The sequence below is a fragment of the Apteryx mantelli genome, chromosome 37 (assembly GCF_036417845.1).
Source record: "Apteryx mantelli isolate bAptMan1 chromosome 37, bAptMan1.hap1, whole genome shotgun sequence".
NCBI lineage: Eukaryota > Metazoa > Chordata > Aves > Apterygiformes > Apterygidae > Apteryx > Apteryx mantelli.
In genome coordinates this window covers 620,151-636,798 of record NC_090014.1, presented here as the reverse complement: position 1 = coordinate 636,798, position 16,648 = coordinate 620,151, and the positions used below count along the sequence as shown (strand labels likewise).

At 71.7% G+C, this 16,648-nt stretch overlaps 4 protein-coding genes across 5 annotated transcripts; all 4 read left to right on the top strand.

The window, feature by feature from the left end:
- Nucleotides 1–538: 538 nt before the first annotated feature.
- Nucleotides 539–3,678, top strand: WDR74 (WD repeat domain 74). Of its 2 annotated transcripts, none has more exons than XM_067314744.1 (11): nucleotides 539–652; nucleotides 1,102–1,208; nucleotides 1,283–1,404; nucleotides 1,740–1,806; nucleotides 1,922–2,065; nucleotides 2,342–2,443; nucleotides 2,551–2,651; nucleotides 2,756–2,811; nucleotides 2,895–3,037; nucleotides 3,120–3,176; nucleotides 3,446–3,678. In XM_067314744.1, the coding sequence occupies exons 1-11, from the start codon at nucleotides 592–594 to the stop codon at nucleotides 3,608–3,610; spliced, it is 1,125 nt and encodes a 374-aa protein (XP_067170845.1). In that variant the 5' UTR covers nucleotides 539–591; the 3' UTR covers nucleotides 3,611–3,678. The 2 variants fall into 2 exon arrangements, with proteins under 2 accessions (XP_067170845.1, XP_067170847.1); XM_067314746.1 differs by having other exon boundaries at nucleotides 541–652; nucleotides 1,743–1,806.
- A 124-nt stretch (nucleotides 3,679–3,802) lies between these two features.
- On the top strand, nucleotides 3,803–6,581 carry STX5 (syntaxin 5). Its single transcript, XM_067314747.1, has 11 exons — nucleotides 3,803–3,916; nucleotides 4,451–4,670; nucleotides 4,755–4,825; nucleotides 4,913–4,968; nucleotides 5,076–5,146; nucleotides 5,234–5,350; nucleotides 5,432–5,488; nucleotides 5,556–5,637; nucleotides 5,711–5,811; nucleotides 5,894–6,015; nucleotides 6,101–6,581. The coding sequence occupies exons 2-11, from the start codon at nucleotides 4,464–4,466 to the stop codon at nucleotides 6,258–6,260; spliced, it is 1,044 nt and encodes a 347-aa protein (XP_067170848.1). The 5' UTR covers nucleotides 3,803–3,916; nucleotides 4,451–4,463; the 3' UTR covers nucleotides 6,261–6,581.
- A 214-nt stretch (nucleotides 6,582–6,795) lies between these two features.
- On the top strand, nucleotides 6,796–12,497 carry NXF1 (nuclear RNA export factor 1). The gene is made up of 21 exons (XM_067314805.1): nucleotides 6,796–6,876; nucleotides 7,468–7,663; nucleotides 7,756–7,885; nucleotides 7,989–8,072; nucleotides 8,274–8,378; nucleotides 8,492–8,572; nucleotides 8,655–8,724; nucleotides 8,802–8,890; nucleotides 8,976–9,083; nucleotides 9,162–9,271; nucleotides 10,631–10,667; nucleotides 10,788–10,856; nucleotides 10,964–11,019; nucleotides 11,098–11,205; nucleotides 11,284–11,342; nucleotides 11,423–11,538; nucleotides 11,615–11,657; nucleotides 11,743–11,815; nucleotides 11,894–12,076; nucleotides 12,211–12,271; nucleotides 12,358–12,497. Exons 1-21 carry the CDS (start codon nucleotides 6,846–6,848, stop codon nucleotides 12,394–12,396), a joined length of 1,848 nt encoding a protein of 615 aa, XP_067170906.1. The 5' UTR covers nucleotides 6,796–6,845; the 3' UTR covers nucleotides 12,397–12,497.
- A 57-nt stretch (nucleotides 12,498–12,554) lies between these two features.
- On the top strand, nucleotides 12,555–14,116 carry TMEM223 (transmembrane protein 223). Its single transcript, XM_067314806.1, has 2 exons — nucleotides 12,555–12,927; nucleotides 13,621–14,116. Exons 1-2 carry the CDS (start codon nucleotides 12,570–12,572, stop codon nucleotides 13,917–13,919), a joined length of 657 nt encoding a protein of 218 aa, XP_067170907.1. The 5' UTR covers nucleotides 12,555–12,569; the 3' UTR covers nucleotides 13,920–14,116.
- Nucleotides 14,117–16,648: the final 2,532 nt, after the last annotated feature.

Here is a 16,648-nt window from a genome sequence, read left to right as displayed (position 1 = left end):
ATCTGCCCGCAGGGCTGAGTCCAGGGGGAAACGTGGATGCACGTCCTGGTGCTGGAGCCCCCCCAGAGCTCGTCCAGGCCCTGCTCACCTTCACCATTCCCAGGCTCACTGAGCTGCTGGAGAAGAGCTGCCTCCCTTGCGCGTGCCCTCTCTTTGTGTGAATAAAAACACTTTCTTTGGTACTCTGGTCTTGTCTGACTCGCTCTCGCTGGGGGGGGGGAACTGGGGGTGAATTCCCTGTTGTCTGGGATAAACGGGATGTGCTCCGGCTGATGTGCCCGTGGGGATGGGCTGAAGGAGGCTCCCTCCGGGGGAGTGCGGGGGGAAACAAGCCCTGGAGGGGGTAAAACCGCCCCTGCTGTCCCAGCCGCGTCTGCCTCCCCCCGCCTGCGGGGAGCCGGGAGTGGGGGGGGGGGACCGTTTGAGCCCCGGAACGCTGAGCTGCTGAGCACGTTGTTCCCTGCCGCACGTTCCTCCCTTCCCCCCCGCCCAGGCACTTCCGGGCGGTCCGTCGCTCTGAGGTGTCCGGCCGGAACAGGAACCTCGGCGGCGCGGGCGAGCCGGAGCGCGGGGAGGGACGGACCGGGCGAGATGGCGTCCCCCGCGCGCTGGAGCCACGTGTGGGTCGGGGCCGAGACCGGCGCCCTCAAAGGTGGGAGCGGGGGGGGGACCCGGTGACCGGGGAGGTGGCGCGGCGGAGGGGCCGATGGGGGAGCCCGGAGGGGGTCCTGGCACGGGGGGGGGCTCAGGCTGGGGCGGGCACCGGCGACTGCCGCGGCTGCGGGGGGTCCCTGTCCCGGGGGACTCCTGTCCCTGGGGGGGTGCATGTCCCGGGGGGGGTCCTTGTTCCGGGGGCTCGCCTTGTTCCGGGGACTCCTGTCCCGGGGGGGTCCCTGTCCCGGGGGGGGTCCTTGTTCCGGGAGCTCCTGTCCCTGGGGAGGTCCGGTCCTGGGGGGGCTTCTCTCTCTTGTACCCTAGACGCAGATCGGATCTGATCACCGTGTGTGGGTCGGGGGGGGTGCAGGACCCCCCCAGCCTGGGGGTCCCCATCCTGCCCCCCCATCCCGGGGTCCCCCCAGTCTGCGACTCTTCCCCCCCCAGGTGTGAACCTGCAGCGGAAACAGGCCACGAACTACACGAGCGCCGGGTCGCTGAGCCGGGCGCAGGGCATCTGCGCGCTGTGCTGGGGGGACGCCGCCGAGTCCGAGGTGAGGGGTGAGGGGGGCCGGACGCCTGGGCCCGCGGGGGGGGCGCCTGGGCCCTGAGCCCGCTGCCCCCCCAGGTGCTGGTGGGCTGCCTGGACGGCGCCGTGAAGCGCTTCAGCACCGAGAAGGGGAAGTTCACGGAGACGCGGCTCTGCCCCGGCGGCCAGGGCCCCTTCTGCGGCCTGGCGGTTCATGGCAGGTGGGCGACGGGGACGGGGACAGCATGGGCATGGAGACGGGGATGGGGACGGAACTGAGACAGGGGTAGGAACGGAGATGGGGACAGAATGGAGCTGGGGACGGGACAGGGATGGAGACAGGGACATGCGGACAGAGACAGAACAGGGATGGAAATGGAGATGGCGATGGAAATGGGGATGGGGACAGGACCGGGATGGGAATGGAGACCGGGATGGGGATGGGGACGGGATGGAAACAGAGATGGGGACGGGACGGGGATGGACACGGGGACATGGGGACGGGGACGGCGTCCCCCCATGTCCCACCCCAACGGCGGTATCTCTCCCGTCCCAGCAGCGCCCTCATCACCTGCGTGGAGTCGGGGCTGCTCAAGGTGTGGTGCGAGGACGACGCTGAGAATGTGAGTGTGGCGGCCGCCGGCGGCTCAGGGATGGCAGCGGTGGCTTGGGGATGGCGCCGGCGGCTGGGGCTGTCCCCGCCACCCGGTGACGTCCCCGTCGCCCCTGCGGGTGCAGCTGGAGCTGCAGGCGGGCGCCGGGCTGTGCCGCATGCGCCAGGACCCGGCGCGGCCCCAGCGCGTCGCCACCGGCGGCCGGGACAACGGCCTCAAGGTTTGGGACCTGCAGCGGCCTGGGGAGCCCCTCTTCCGCGCCAAGAACGTGAGTGCGTCCCCACGCGAGGGTCCCCGCGTGTCCCCGGGTCCCCCCGCGTCCCCGCAAGCGCTGGGAGTGGCCGTGTGCCCGCTGCGTCCCCGCGAGTGTCCCCCTGTGTCCCCCCATGTCCCCGCCAGTGTCCCCACAAGTGGGCCTGCGAGCGTTGGAGGTGGCCACGCGCTCGCTGCGGCCCTGCAAATGTCCCCCATGTCCCCGCATGTCCCTGCAAGTGTCCCCCCCCGTGTCCTTGGTGTCCCCACGAGTGTCCCCGTGTCCCCGCAGGTGAGGAACGACTGGCTCAACCTCCACGTCCCCATCTGGGACCGCGATCTCCAGTTCCTGCCCGGCTCTGACAAGATCGTGACGTGCACCGGGCATCATCAGGTCCGGGCCTCTTCGGGGCACTTTTGGGGGCTATTCAGGGCGTTTTTGGGGGCGCTTCGGGGCTGGGGGGCCCCTCTCGGCCCCCCCCGACCCCGCTGACTCCCCAGGTGCGGCTCTACGACCCCAGCTCCCCGCAGCGGCGCCCAGTGCTGGAGACGACCTTCGGCGAGCACCCCCTGACCGCGCTCTCCCTCGCGCCGGGGGCTGAGTGAGTCCGGCCCTGGGGGGGGGAAGGGGGGGGCGCCCGGATGCCTGGGCCCTCCCTGCTGCGTGGCGGGGGGGGGCGGCGGCACCTGACGCGTCTCCCCGCAGCTCGGTGGTGGTGGGCAGCGCCCGCGGGGACCTGGCTGTGATCGACCTGCGCCAAGGTGAGGGGCCGCGGGGATGGGGGGGACGGGGATGGGGACGGCGCCCCCCCCCGGCGCCCCCCCAGCTCCCCCTGCCCCCCCAGGGCGGCTGCTGCGGTGCCTGAAGGGCATCGCGGGCGGCGTGCGGGGGCTCCAGTGCCACCCCAGCCGGCCCCTTGTGGCCTCCTGCGGCCTCGACCGCTTCCTCCGCATCCACCGCCTGGGAGACCAGCGGCCGCGGCACAAGGTGAGGCGGGGGATCCCAGCCGTGTCCCCCCCAGCCGTGTCGTCCCCCCCCCGGCCCTTGCCCTGATCCCGACCCCCCCCAGGTCTACCTGAAGTCGCGGCTCAACTGCCTGCTGCTGAGCAGCCGCCAGGACTGGGAGGTGAGCGCCCGGCGGAGGACATGGAGGGACATCAGGGGACACACTGGACACGGGGAGATGTGGGGGGACGTGGGGAGATGTGGGGGGACATTCGGGGACACAATGGGGGGATGTGGGGGGACACATCGGGAAACATTGGGGGATGCACTGGGGGACATGGGGGGGACGCAGCGGGGAACACACTGAGGGGATGTGGGGGGACACGTCAAGGCCATGGGGGGGCCGCGAGGGGGTCCGGCCCCCTCCTCGCCGTCACGCTGCTCCCCCAGGCCCCGGCGGCGCCGTCCCCCGCGGCGGACAGGGACGGGGACGAGGACGGGGACGAGGACGCCGCCGACGCGGATGCCGACGCACTCTGGGCCGCCATGGAGCCAGTGCCCCTCCCAGCCCCCCCCGGCCGCCGGCCCGCCAAGCGCAAGAGCCCGGGGCCGTGAGGGCGGCGGGGGGGGCTCGGCGGCGCGGCCCCCCCGGTCTCGCACCCATAAAGGACTCTGTGACCCCACGGTGTCGCCCGTTGTCCCTCTGCTGGGGGGGGGGGTCGGGGTGGGCCCCACCGCTCCGCCGCTGCCGCCAGGGGGCGCCAGCCAGGCGCCGTTGCCCCAGCCAGGCGCCGTTGCCCCTTTAAGGCGCGGCGGGTGACGCGGCGCGGCGCGCGGGGCGGGGGGAGACGTGGCAGTGACGTCGGGCCCGGCCGGTGGGTCCCGGGCAGCAGCTGCGCCGCGCGCCCGAGCCGCGGCCCGGTGAGCGCGGGGGGGTCGGGGCGGGGCCGCGAGCACTTCCGGGTCGGGAGGACTCCGCCGCGCCGGGGGGGGGGCGCGCAGCCCCCTCTCCGCTCCGCACAACGGGGCCTGGCCTCGAACCGCCGGGCCCGGACGCCTGGGCCTACCGGGGGGGGGGGGGGTGAGCCGGGGCCCCGGACGCCTGGGTCCTGTGGAGGGGGGGGGGAGGGGAACGGGGTCGCCGGACGCCTGGGCCCCCTGGGGGGGGGGGGCACGGGGGGTCCCGGACGCCCGGGCCCCGCGGGGTTGGGGTCCCGGACGCCTGGGTTCCGTGGGGGGGGGGGTACGGGGGCCCCGGACGCCTGAGTCCCCGGGGGGGGGATGAGCCGGGGCCCCGGACACCTGGGCCCCCTGGAGGGGGGGGGAAACGGAGGTCTTGGACGCCTGGGCCCCCCAGGGTTGGGGTCCCGGACGTCTGGGTCCCCGGGGGGGGCACGGGGGAGGCCCCAGCTGCCTGGGTCCCGGCGGCGGCCGCTGACGCCGCGCTGGCGGCAGGTGATGAGGCCCGATGCCCGCGCGGCGCCGCCACGGCTCTAGGAACACGGAGCAGGGCGTCTACGTGGGCCCCCCCCGGACGCAGCCGTTGCCCCCGCGAACGCAGCCGCTGCCCCCCCCCGCGCCCCCTCCCGCCGCCGCCCCCCCTACTGCCACCATGTCCTGCCGCGACCGCACCCAGGAGTTCCTCTCTGCCTGCAAATCGCTGCAGAGCCGCCAGGTGAGTCCCGGGGGTGGGGGGGACGGACACGGGGGGGGGACGCCCCGGTCTCACCCCCCCTGCGTGTCGTCCCCCCCCCCGCAGAACGGGCTGCAGCTGAGCAGACCAGCCCTGAGCGCCGCGCGGCAGCGGAGCGAGTTCGCTGTCATGGCAAAGTGAGTGGGGCAGGAGGGAGGGGGCTCGCGGGGGGGGGGGGGGGGCACAAACCTCCCCGGCACTCACGGGCCCCTCTCCCGCCTCAGGCGCATCGGGAAGGACCTGAGCAACACCTTTGCCAAGCTGGAGAAGCTGACGATCCGTGAGTGCGGTGGCCAGGGGGGGTCGGGGGGGACATGCAGGGCCAGGTGGGGGGGGTGGCGAGAACCCTCAGCCCCCGTTTCCCCCCCCTTCTCTGCCCGCTCGCAGTGGCCAAGCGGAAGTCGCTCTTCGACGACAAGGCGGTGGAGATTGAGGAGCTCACCTACATCATCAAGCAGGTAGGGGCTGGCGGCCGCGTTCAGGGGGCCGGGGGGGGGGTCTGCGGCTGGGGGGGGCCGCACTGATGCCCCCCGCCTGCCCCCCAGGACATCAACAGCCTCAACAAGCAGATCGCCCAGCTGCAGGATGTGGTGCGGGCCAAGGGCAGCCAGAGCGGGCGGCACGTCCAGACCCACTCCAACACCGTGGTGGTGTCGCTGCAGGTGGGACGGGGATGGGGGGGACAGGGATGGGGACGCCGCTCCGTCCGCGCCGACGCTCACCCTCCGCTTCCCACCCCCTAGTCCAAGCTGGCCTCCATGTCCAACGACTTCAAATCCGTGCTGGAAGTGAGGACGGAGGTAAGCGCTCGCCCCCCGCCCCGTGCTGCCGCCCTCCCTGCTCTCACCCCGCCGTTGCCTCCCCCAGAACCTGAAGCAGCAGCGCAGCCGCCGCGAGCACTTCTCCCGCGCCCCCGTCTCCGCCTTGCCCCTCGCCGCCGGCAACCTGGGTGAGTGTCCGCGGGGCGCTGGGGGGTGGCCGGGGGGGTCTCGGCCCCGTGCTCAGGCCCCGCTCTGCCGCAGGCGGCTCCGCGGTGCTGCAGGACGAGGCGCCGCGCGCCGGGGACGTCGCCATCGACATGGACGCGCGGACGAGCCAGCAGCTGCAGCTGATCAACGAGCAGGTGGGGATGGGCCCAGGCATCCGGCGGTGCTGTACGGCAGCTCCGGGCTGTGCGGAGACGCTGACCCTCTCCCTTCCCACAGGATTCGTACATCCAGAGCCGGGCTGACACGATGCAGAACATAGAGTCCACCATCGTGGAGCTAGGCTCCATCTTCCAGCAGCTGGCACACATGGTGAAGGAGCAGGAAGAGACCATCCAGAGGTAGTGTCCATGTCCACGTCCCCGCGCCCCGGCCCCGGCCGCCCCCCGGCGCCTGCCTCCCCTCAGCGCCCGCCTTTGCCCGCAGGATCGACGCCAGCGTGGAGGACACGCAGCTGAACGTGGAGGCCGCCCACGGGGAGATCCTCAAGTACTTCCAGTCCGTCACCTCCAACCGCTGGCTGATGGTCAAGATCTTCCTCATCCTCATCGTCTTCTTCATTATCTTTGTTGTCTTTCTGGCCTGAGTCCCCTCCCAGTCCCTGCGGATGGACTCGGCCCCGCTCGGACTGTTGGGGCTCGGAGACTCGCGGCGGCCCCCAGGGCTCGGACTCGCACCCGGGGACTGGGGCAGGGACGCGTTGGCTGCCTGGACTGACGCCCCCGGCCGCACGCCCAGCTCTGGGGCCGTGGCGTCGCCTCCTTGGAGCTCCGCTCTCCCCGGCACAGCTCCCTGCAGCCTATGCCGTGGCCGGTGCTGCCCGGTCATGGTGGCTGCCGTGCCCGTGCCCTCGCGCGCCGGGGCCCCCGGGCCGCCCCCGACCCCCATTAAAGCTTTCGGTCCTTGGTGGCGCCGCCTCGTTCCTGGCCGGCGGCGGGACTCGAACCCGCAGCGCTGCGGGCGCGCTCCCTCCCCCGGCCCCGCAGGGGGCGCTGGAGCTGGCGGCGGCGGCGGGGGGGGGCGGAAGTGGTTGCGCGGGGAGGGCGCATGCGCAAAGGGCAGGCGCGGGCGGCCGCGGCGCCCTGAGGCGGAAGTGACGCGCGCGGGGGGCGTGGCGCGCGTGCGCGGCCGCGGCGGGGCCGCGGTCGGTTGCCGGGAGCGCGCGGCGGCGATGGCGGAGGAGGGCAAGGGGGGGTACAGCGGTGAGCGGGGCGGCGCCGGCCGGGCGGGACCGGGAGCGGGGTGAGGGGGGAGCGCCGGGCCCTGCCGGTGCCGCGGGCCAGGGGGGCGCTGGGCCCGGTGGGTACCGCGGTTGGGAGCTCCGGGCCTGGTCGGTACCGGGGGGAACGGGACGGGACTCCGGCCCGGTCGGTACCGGGGGGAGGGGGGGGGGCTCCGGGCCTTGCCAGTGCCGCGGGGCAGGGCAGCGTTGGGCCCGGTGGGTATCGGGGCGGGTCCGGGCCTGGTCGGTACCGAGAGCGGGACTCTAACCCGGTCGGTACCGGGAGCAGAGGAGACTTTGGGCCCAGTCGGTACCGGGAACGGGGGCGGGACTCCAGACTGGTCGGTACCGGGAGCAGGTGGGGGGATTCTGAGTCTGGTGGGTACCGGGAGGAGGAAAGATCCCGGCTCCAGTCGGTACCAGTTAGGGCCTGTCCCGGGCTTAGTCGGTACCGGCGGTCGCAGGGAGCCCCGGGCCCAGTCGGTACCGGCGCTGGGGGGGGGGGGGGTCACCCTGGGGAGCGGGAACGGGTCCGTCCGGGTGGCAGCTGACGGCGGCGCTCCCGGCGCAGAGCACGATGACCGCGTCAGCGGCCGTGGCTTCTCGGGGCGGCGGAAGAAGGGCCGGGGCCCGTTCCGCAGCAAGCTGTACAGCGAGGCCAACAGCCGGGTGCGCAGCCGCGGCGCCGCCGGCCTCCGCACCCGCCTGGAGGAGGACGACGGCGACGTGCCCATGAGCGACGCCCACGACAGCCCCCGGAGCCGATAGTGAGTGTGGCCGCAGCGGCGGCGGGACGGGGGGAGCCGGGGGGGGTCCCCAAACCCGACGTTCCTCCTGTTTCCCCCTTTTCCTTCCGCAGTTTGCCCTACGGGCCGCGGCCCAACCGTGCCGCCAACATCCACATCACGGTGCGACGAGACCTCCCTGCCCAGGAGCGCAGCGGCAGCAGCAGCCGCGACGGCGGCCGGCGCAACTGGTTCAAGATCACAGTGAGTGGGGCGGGTGCCGCCACGTCCCGACGCCCCACGGTTCCTCGCAGCCGTCCTGTCCGTGCCCACAGGCTCCCTAACGCTGGATGATTTCCTCCCCCAGATTCCTTACGGGAAGAAATACGATAAGTCGTGGTTGCTGAGCTCGATCCAGAACCTCTGCAGTGTTCCCTTCACCCCCGTCGAGGTGAGTGAGGGCCGGGGCGGCGGGGAGGGCGCCCAGGTGTCCGGCTTTCCCCTCCCGCTTCCCCTTTCAGGGAGGCGCCGAGGTGCTCGCCTGCCTCCGAACTGGCCCCAAAAGGGGAAGCGGGAAAGTGGAGCGAGGGGTCCGGCGGCGGGTTGTTCCCGACTCGGCGCGCGGGCTGAGCGCCCCTTCCACCTCCCCTAGTTCCACTACGACCACAACCGGGCCCAGTTCTACGTGGAGGACGCCACCACCGCCAGCGCGCTCAAGCAGGTCTCCCGCAAGATCACCGACAGGGACAACTATAAGGTGCAGCAGTGGCGGCATCGGCGGCTGCCCGGCCCCACAGAGCGACCCCCCCGCGGGGCCAGCACCCTCTTGGCCAGGCGGTGGCGGCAGCATCTCACTGTGTTCCTTTGCAGGTGGTGATAATCATCAACTCCTCGGCTCCGCCACAGTCTCTGCAGAACGAGCTGAAGCCGGAGGAGATTGAGCAGGTGAAGGTGAGCGGGGCTGGGGGGTGGCGCGGGGCTGAGGGAGCTGCCGTGGCCGCCCGCCCCCCCAACCCTGCCTATGCTCTTCCAGCTGTGCATGAGCAAGAGGTACGACGGCTCGCAGAAGGCTTTAGATCTCAAGAGCCTGCGCACGGACCCGGGTGAGTGGTGGCGCGGGGGCACGGAGCGCCGGGGGAGGCCATGGCAGCGGGCGCTTCACTCCCTTGTGCCGCCGCAGACTTGATGTCGCAGAGCATCGACGTGGTGCTGAACCAGCGCAGCTGCATGCTGGTGGTGCTGCGCATCATCGAGGAGAACATCCCCGAGGTGAGGACGAGGCCGCAGCCGCCGTTTTCTCCTTCTTCTTCTCATTTTCCTTCTTTTCACTCATCCCCCGGCTTTGCCTCCGCAGCTGCTGTCGCTGAACCTGAGCAGCAACAAGCTCTACCGCCTGGACGACCTGGGCGAGCTGGCGCAGAAGGCCGCCAGCCTCAAGATCCTCGACCTCTCTCGCAACGAGGTGGGTGCTGCGCTGCCGCTGCCGCCCCCCTCCCGCCCCGCCGCCCCCCCTCACGGCCCCCTCTCCACTCTGCCGCAGCTGAAGTCGGACCGCGAGCTGGACAAGGTGAAGGGGCTCAAACTGGAGGAGCTCTGGCTGGACGGAAACCCGCTGTGCGACGCCTTCCGCGACCAGTCCACCTACATCAGGTCAGTGGCAGCCTTGGGGCGGCCCCTGGGGCCCGCGGGCCGCCCCTGCCCCGCGGGGGCAGCACGCCAGGACGGAGAGAGGCTGCCCCCCCCCGGCGCCATCCGCTCGCCGGCGTCCAGACGCCCCCCCACTCCGGCTCCCCTCCGGCCCCTGGTCGCGGTGCCGGGCCCTGGATGGGCCGCAGCCCCGGAGCCCGTGGACAGCGCGTCTCTTACAGCTGGTTGGAGCCCTGCTTTCCCTCTGCTCCTTCCTCCCTGCTGCCCCCCCAGCTCCACTCTTTCCCAGCTTTTCCCTCCCTGGGCCCGGGAGACGCAGCCTCTTCTCCCCAGTGCCCGCTCCCTGCCCGCCGCTCCCGCCCCTCCGCCGCCCGGACGGGGCTCTCTGTGCCGGCATGCTCCGCCCGTCCGTGGGTGCCGCCGTGCACGATGGGGGGGGCGCCGCCTCGCTGCCCCCGGCCCCCCCCTTCCCTCCACGCCGGAGCTGCCACCCCGTTTGCGCCTCCGTTTGGCCCTCGACGATGGCTGGTTAGCCAGAGACGGGTAAGATTCCTCACGGGAGGAACAACCTAAGACAGGCACAGCCGTGCAGTGGCCAAACCCTGCCGCCTCGCCGCGGCCAGCACGAGGAGGCTCCCGCGATCCCAGGCCTGGCGCAGGCCTCCAGCCCGCTCCGGGCAGCTCCGGACAGACCCCGTGGCGCCTCTGGCTGCGCCGGCGCCGGCTCCGAGGCAGGCAGGGCCCTTGGCTCCGTAGGCAGCCGTGCCGGAGTCCAGCGCGCTCCTGGAACCGGGAGGGAGCGGCACCAAGGAGAAGAGGCTCTGCCCTGAGTGCCCCGACCCCGCTGTCCCCCTCTGTCCCCCGCTGCCCCCCTGCTTCTCCCGCTGCTAATTAGATCCGGGCCTCCCTGGCGCAGGCGCCTCCTCAGCTGTAATTAGGCGGCTCGTGCTGACGGCTGCTCCGCGACCAGGGGGGGTTTGTCCCCCTTCCCCTCCCCTCCCTGTCCCCCTTCTCGCTGGGCGCCCAAGCGCAGGTGAGTACGAGCCAGGTAAGTCCCGAGCCCACGGCGGGGCCCCACGGGGGCACCGGCTCCTCGGGCACCGCCGCCCCCGGCCCCCGCCTGGGGCAGGGGCAGCCCCGGCCCGGCCCCGGGGGGGCGGTTGGGAAGAGGAGGGGGGGAGGCTGCCGCCGCCGTGCGGGGCGGCTCCGGGGAGGGCGGCCCGGCAGGGCAGGCGAGGGGAGGCCCCCGGGGGCCGCGTGGGAGGGGGGGCGGCGGCAGACGTTCCCCGCGGGGGAGGCGAGGCCCGGCCCGGCCCCCGCGGGCGGCCTGGCTGCCACGCTGACTCTTCTCTGTCCCGACAGCTCCGTCAGAGAGCGTTTCCCGAAGCTGCTGCGCCTGGTGAGTGAGACAGGCCGCGGCAGGGGGCTGTGGCGGGCGGTGGGGGCGCAAGACGGGGCCCCCCCCCCCCTCCTCACCGCCCCCCCCCCCCTCCTCACCGCCCCCCCCGCTCTCCCCCAGGACGGCCATGAGCTCCCCCCGCCCATCGCCTTCGACGTGGAGGCGCCCACGACGCTGCCCCCCTGCAAGGTAGGGCTGCACCGGCAGGGGGGCCCCGAGCCCGCGCGCGGCCGCTGGAGCCTCCCTGCGGCTGCCAGCTGCTGCGGGGGCCCCGACCGTCCCTTCGCTCCCCCCAGGGCAGCTACTTTGGCTCGGACGACCTGAAGGTGCTGGTGCTGCGGTTCCTACAGCAGTAAGTGCGGCGGCGGCGGCTGCGCGTTGGCCCGGGCTCCCGCCTGCCCTCTGCTCACCTCTCCCTGCCCCGCCGCAGGTACTACTCCATCTACGACTCCAGCGACCGGCAGGGGCTGCTGGATGCCTACCATGACGGCGCCTGCTGCTCCCTCAGCATCCCCTTCGGGCCCCAAAACCCGCCCAGGTAGGTCCCGGCCCTGTTCCCGGCCCCACCAGGTTGCCGCGCGCTGCCCGCGGCCTCACAGCACTGTCGTTCCTGCAGGAACAGCCTGAACGAGTACTTCAAGGACAGCAGGAACGTGAAGAAGCTCAAGGACCCCAGTAAGTGACATGGCGGCAGCGTCCCCGGCCCCGCGGCATCCCCGCGCCGGCCGTGGCCTCACCACTCTCCCTCCCTCCAGCCATGCGCTTCAAGCTGCTCAAGCACACGCGGCTCAACGTGGTGGCGTTCCTCAACGAGCTGCCCAAGACCCAGCACGACGTCAACTCCTTCGTGGTGGACGTCTGCGCCCAGACGGTGAGCGAGGGGCCGCGGCGGCCGCCACCGCCGGGCAGCGCACACCAGCTCACCCCTCCCCTCTCTTCCTCTGCAGAATACGCTGCTCTGCTTCGCCGTGCACGGGATCTTCAAGGAAGGTGGGTTCCTCCCCGCCGCGGCCCCGCTTGGCCCCCTCCCCGCCGCCTCCTGCTCACCCGCTGCCCCCTCTGCTTCCCCCCGCAGTGGACGGCAAATCCCGCGACTCCGTGCGCGCCTTCACCCGCATGTTCATCGCCGTGCCAGCCGGCAACACGGGGTAAGAGGGGCGGCCGGGGCGGGGGGTGACCAGGGGGGGCACCGCTCCATCCCCGCCTCACGGCTGCGTCCCCCCCAGACTCTGCATCGTCAACGACGAGCTCTTCGTGCGCAACGCCACCACGGAGGAAATCCGCAAGGCCTTCGTCATGCCGGCGCCCACGCCCTCCTCCAGCCCCGTGCCCACCCTCTCCGCCGAGCAGCAGGAGATGCTCGCCGCCTTCTCCATGCAGTCGGGCATGAACCTCGAGTGGTCCCAAAAGTGAGTCCTCGTCCTGGGGGGGGGAAGCGGTGGGATCCCCCCCCTCGTCCCGGGGCCCCGCAACCTTGTCCCCTCCTGCCCCGGGGCCCTTTCCCTTCTCCCGCCTCGTCCCTCACCCCGTTTTTACGCCCTAGGTGCCTGCAGGACAACGACTGGGACTACGGCCGGGCTGGGCAGGTCTTCACCCAGCTCAAGGTAAGTCAGAGGTCGGGGGGGAGCCCAGACGCCTGGGTCCCCTGCCAGGATCTCCCTGTTAACCCCCCCCCCACCATGTCTTGCAGCTGGAGGGGAAAATCCCGGACGTAGCGTTTCTGAAGTGAGCTGTGCCCCTTCCCCCTCCCCGCTCCCCTTTCTCCTCGTTCGCGGCGTTTTATTTCCTCCCCCGACCGTTTTGTAAATAAATAAAAACAGTCTAAACGCCGCCGCGTTCGTGGTGCGCTGCGCCTTTAAGGGGGGGGGGGAGCGGGCAGCTGGCTTCGCGCCCGGCTCCAAGATGGCGGCGCAGGCGGAAGTGGCTTCCCCAGCGCTTCCGGGTGCCCCGGCGCTGCCCCGGAAGCGGCGCCGCAGCCGCGCAGCGATGGCGGCGGCGGCGGCGGGCCGGGCGCGGGCGGCGGCAGCGGCGCTGGACACCGCGGTGCCGCGGGACGTGGTGCTGTTCCGCCACGAGCGCGACCGCTTCTTCCGGCTCGTGGGGCTCTTCTGCGCGGGGCAGGGGCTTTTCTGGGGCTACCTGGCGCACTTTGCCTTCACGGCGCTGCGCCCCGCGCCTGCCCCCGGCGCCGGCGACGACCCGCTGCGGCCCCGCGACAACAAGTGGCGCCTCGGCTTCACCGCCTCCTGCCTCACCCTCGGTACCGGCAGAGAAGTCACACGAGGGGTCACGCTGGGGGGCAGGGGGTCACACCGGGGTTATACGTGAGGGGTCATAGGTGGGGTCAGGGGGTCACACGAGGGGTTACATTGGGGGTCAGGGGGTGTCACACACGAAGGGTCACAGGAGGGGTTACCCCAGGGCCCGTGTGGGTCAGAGGAGGAGTCAGGGGGTCGTACCGAGGGGGTGTCATCTAGGGTCAGGGGTTACACGGGAGGTTGGGGGTCACCCCAGGGGCTGGGGGGGGTTGCACCAAGGGTTGTAGGGGGACTGGGGGGGAGGGGTCACATCAGGGGTCAGGAGGTCACAGGGGGGTCATACTAGGGGTCATGAGAGATCACAGGGAAGGGTCACACTGGGGGTCTCAGCTCACCCTGGGAGTGACAGGAGGGGTCATATTGGGGGCCTTGGGGGGGTTTATTCCAGGGGGTCACGCCGGGGGCTGATGGGGGCTGGGGGGGGTCACTGTGGGTCCGGGAGGATGATTCAGGGCTGGAGGGGGGTCGATGTGGGTTCAGGGGAAGGATTCGGGGCTGGGGGGGGTTGGTGTGGGGCTGGGGGGACGATTCAGGGCTGGTGGGGGTTGATGCAGGTCCGGGCAGAGGTTTTGTAGCCGAGAAGGGAGTTTGATGTGGGACCAGTGCTGACACACACCCCCCACCGGCCCCCACAGGGTCGCTGATCGTGGTGGCGGGCTGCCTGTTCCCCCGGCGTGCTGTGCGGCAGGTGACGCTGCTGCAGGGTGGCCGCCACGTGGCCATCGGCACCCACGCGCCACTGGGGCTGGGCTGCGGCAGCTGCTTCACGGTGCCGCTGCGGCACGTGTCCTGCGGCGCCCACCGGGCCGAGGCGCGGGCCGCGCTGCCGCTCAAGGTGAAGGGGCGCCCCTTCTACTTCCTGCTCGACAAGCAGGGCCACGTCTGCAACCCCCGGCTCTTCGACCTCACCGTCGGCGCCTACCGCAAGCTCTAGGCCGCCGGGACACGCGGGAACGATGGGGACGGACAAGGGGGGAACCCGCTCGCGTCCACGTGGCCTCGCGGCGGGTAGTCAGGCCGCATTTGCTGTCCGCGTGATTTCACGGCGGAGATCGGGTCGCGGTCGCCATCCGGGCGGCCTCGCGGGCCGTGGTCGCTGTCCGCGTGGTCTGAAATAAACCCTTGAGCCTCCTCCGAGTCTTGGTGCTTTAGGGGGGCAGGAGGGGGGCATCGCCGCAGCCCCGGGGCACCTTCGAGCCATCCCAGTGCCGGGGGGGACGACACAGTGCTGTTGGGGCATTGCTGCAGCCCCGGGGGCAATGACGCGGTGCCATTTGGCATCACCATGGCACCAGGGCAACAATGTGGTGCCGTTTGGCATTGCCGCGGCACCGGCCCTGGTTCTAGAGCCCGGCTGGCGACGGCAGCAGCAGCAGCGCAGCCATGGACTTCCTGACGGTGCCGGCAGAGAAGGGGGCAGTGCCAGATTCATCCCCCCAGCAGCGCCAGGGTCAGCGGCACCGAGGTAGCGGGGGGCCAGGCAGCGGGGGGCCGTGGCAGCGGAGCCAGGCCCCCACTGAGCCCCGTCCCCGGTGCAGGGCCCGGCCGGGCAGCGCAGCTCTGGCGCGGCGCCATGCTGCTGCTGGGCCGCCTGGGCGCGGAGGCAGCCACCCAGCTCTGGAGTGCCCGAGTGCCGCTGCGGGCGCTGGTGCGCGCCCTGCCCTTCGAGGTGGCCGTGCTCGCCATCATCCTCACCCACACTGCCGCCCTCGTGGCACAGTCCTTCATCTCCGTGCGCGTCCGCGGAGGTAACGTCCCCGCCGCGTGCCCGGGGCGGCGGGTGCCCGCAGCTTGGCCCCACAGCTTGGCCCCACGGCTTCGCCCCGCAGAGTGGTTCTTCGCCGTGCTGGACACAGTCATCTTCTGCGTGTACCTCTTCGAGGCGGCGCTCAAGCTGGTGGCTCTGGGCACCGACTATTTCCGGGACTTCTGGAACTACATGGGTGAGTCTCCGTCCCCGTGTCCCCTCGCCGGGGCCGGGCCGGCCGTACGGGTCACCCACCCTCCTCCTCCTCCTCTTCCTCCTCCAGACCTGGTCGTGGTGGCCGTGATGACAGTGGACTTCTTCCTCTTCATCATGGCGAAGCCCTGGGTCTGGAGCTACCTGAAGACCAACACCATCATCCGCATCCTGCTCGTCTTCAAGGGCGTCCGCGCCCTCCAGATCCTCAACCGGCTTCTCACGCTGCGGTCAGCCCCGGCAGGCGCCCCGTTATCCTCGTCCCGTCCCCATTATCCTCGCTCCGTCCCTGTTATCCTCAACCCGTCCCCGTTATCCTCATCCCCTTCCCGTTATCCTCATCCTGTCCCTGTTATCCTCACCCTGTTCCTGTTTCCCCCAGGATCCTGGAGAACCTCAAGGAGGTGACGGGCACCTTCGCGCTGTCAGGGCGCTCGCTTGGCGCCATCCTGCTCATGATGTTCACCATCCTCTGTATCCTTTGGGGGCCGATTCGGGGCCCGGCCGGGGCACTTTGGGGATGGCTTGGAGCAGCGTCAGGGTTTGGGAGGAGCCCGATTTGGGGCCAGTTCAGCATTGTTTCAGGGGCTGGTTTCTGGGTCGTTTTCGGGATGTTTCAGGTCCGTTTCGGAGCACGGTGCTGGGCCGTTTTGGGGGCTGTTCAGTGCCACTTTTGGGGCTGTTAGGGGACAATTCAGAGACCTCCCTGCGCCGGCCCCGCTCTGCTCTTCCCTGACTGTCCCGGTCATCTTCTCCGTGCTGCTGCGCGACCTGTTCCAGCGCTCGGACCCGCAGCGCTTCGGGGAGCTCTTCAACACCGTCTTCACCCTCTTCCAGCTCTTCACGCTCGACGACTGGTCGCTCATCTACCTCCAGAGCGCCCAGGCTGGTGCGGCCCCAGGGCAGGCAGGGGCTCCGGCGCCCATCTGGCCCCGCCGACGCTCCCCTCTCGCCCACTGCAGGCTACGGCTACATCATCCTCTTCCTCATGGTCTACATCCTCATCCAGTACTTCACCTTCCTTAAGTGAGCGGGGGGCCGCTGGGGCTGCCGTGGGGCTGCTGTGGGGCCGCCATGGGGCCAAGGCCGCCGCTCACCCCGTCCTCCCGCAGCCTCGTCATCGCCGTCCTCATCGACAACTTCCAGATGTCGCTGCTCAAGGAGCGGGAGGAGAAGCAGCAGCTGGTGGGTCCCTGGGGAGGGGGGGGTGGGGGGGGTGCCCAGACACCTGGGCCCCCTCCTATAACGCCACCCCCGCCCGCCCCCGTGCAAGGAGAAGCTGCGCCTGCAGGAGCGGAGCGTGGAGAAGCTGGCGGTGGGGAAGGGCGACGCCGGTGGTGAGCCCCGGGGGGGGAAGCAGCCGGCCAGGGGGAGCCGCGACGCCACTGGCGCTTGACGCTTCCCGCAGCCCCATCTCCCCCCGCAGCCGCCCCGGCCGCGGAGCAGGAGGCCTTCGCGTCCTGCTGGGCCCGCAGAGTGGAGGGCACTGAGAAGTGAGCGGCGGCAGCGAGGGGGGGCGATGCCAGCCGGGATCCGTCCCTGTCCCCGTCCCCATCCCCGTCCCCCCGTCCCCAGGGAGAAGCAGCTCCTCTTCTCCTACCTCCGGCTCCTGACCGCCATCGAGCACGCGGAGCAGCAGTTCTGCTCCTGCGCCACCACCAGCGAACGCATCATCGACGCCTTCTTCGAGGTGAGGAGTCCAG

Bases quoted from the DNA above. Each gene is read 5' to 3' on its own strand.
- WDR74 (XM_067314744.1), top strand. From the start codon at position 592: ATGGCGTCCCCCGCGCGCTGGAGCCACGTGTGGGTCGGGGCCGAGACC. The intron at 2,066-2,341 runs GTGAGTGCGTCC...GTGTCCCCGCAG, and splicing joins CCCTCTTCCGCGCCAAGAAC to GTGAGGAACGACTGGCTCAA. The intron at 2,444-2,550 runs GTCCGGGCCTCT...CTGACTCCCCAG, and splicing joins CGTGCACCGGGCATCATCAG to GTGCGGCTCTACGACCCCAG.
- STX5 (XM_067314747.1), top strand. From the start codon at position 4,464: ATGCCCGCGCGGCGCCGCCACGGCTCTAGGAACACGGAGCAGGGCGTC. The intron at 4,969-5,075 runs GTGAGTGCGGTG...GCCCGCTCGCAG, and splicing joins GCTGGAGAAGCTGACGATCC to TGGCCAAGCGGAAGTCGCTC. The intron at 5,147-5,233 runs GTAGGGGCTGGC...CCTGCCCCCCAG, and splicing joins TCACCTACATCATCAAGCAG to GACATCAACAGCCTCAACAA.
- NXF1 (XM_067314805.1), top strand. From the start codon at position 6,846: ATGGCGGAGGAGGGCAAGGGGGGGTACAGCG. The intron at 8,891-8,975 runs GTGAGGACGAGG...TTGCCTCCGCAG, and splicing joins TCGAGGAGAACATCCCCGAG to CTGCTGTCGCTGAACCTGAG. The intron at 11,020-11,097 runs GTAAGTGCGGCG...GCCCCGCCGCAG, and splicing joins GTGCTGCGGTTCCTACAGCA to GTACTACTCCATCTACGACT.
- TMEM223 (XM_067314806.1), top strand. From the start codon at position 12,570: ATGGCGGCGCAGGCGGAAGTGGCTTCCCCAGCGCTTCCGGGTGCCCCG. The intron at 12,928-13,620 runs GTACCGGCAGAG...CGGCCCCCACAG, and splicing joins CGCCTCCTGCCTCACCCTCG to GGTCGCTGATCGTGGTGGCG.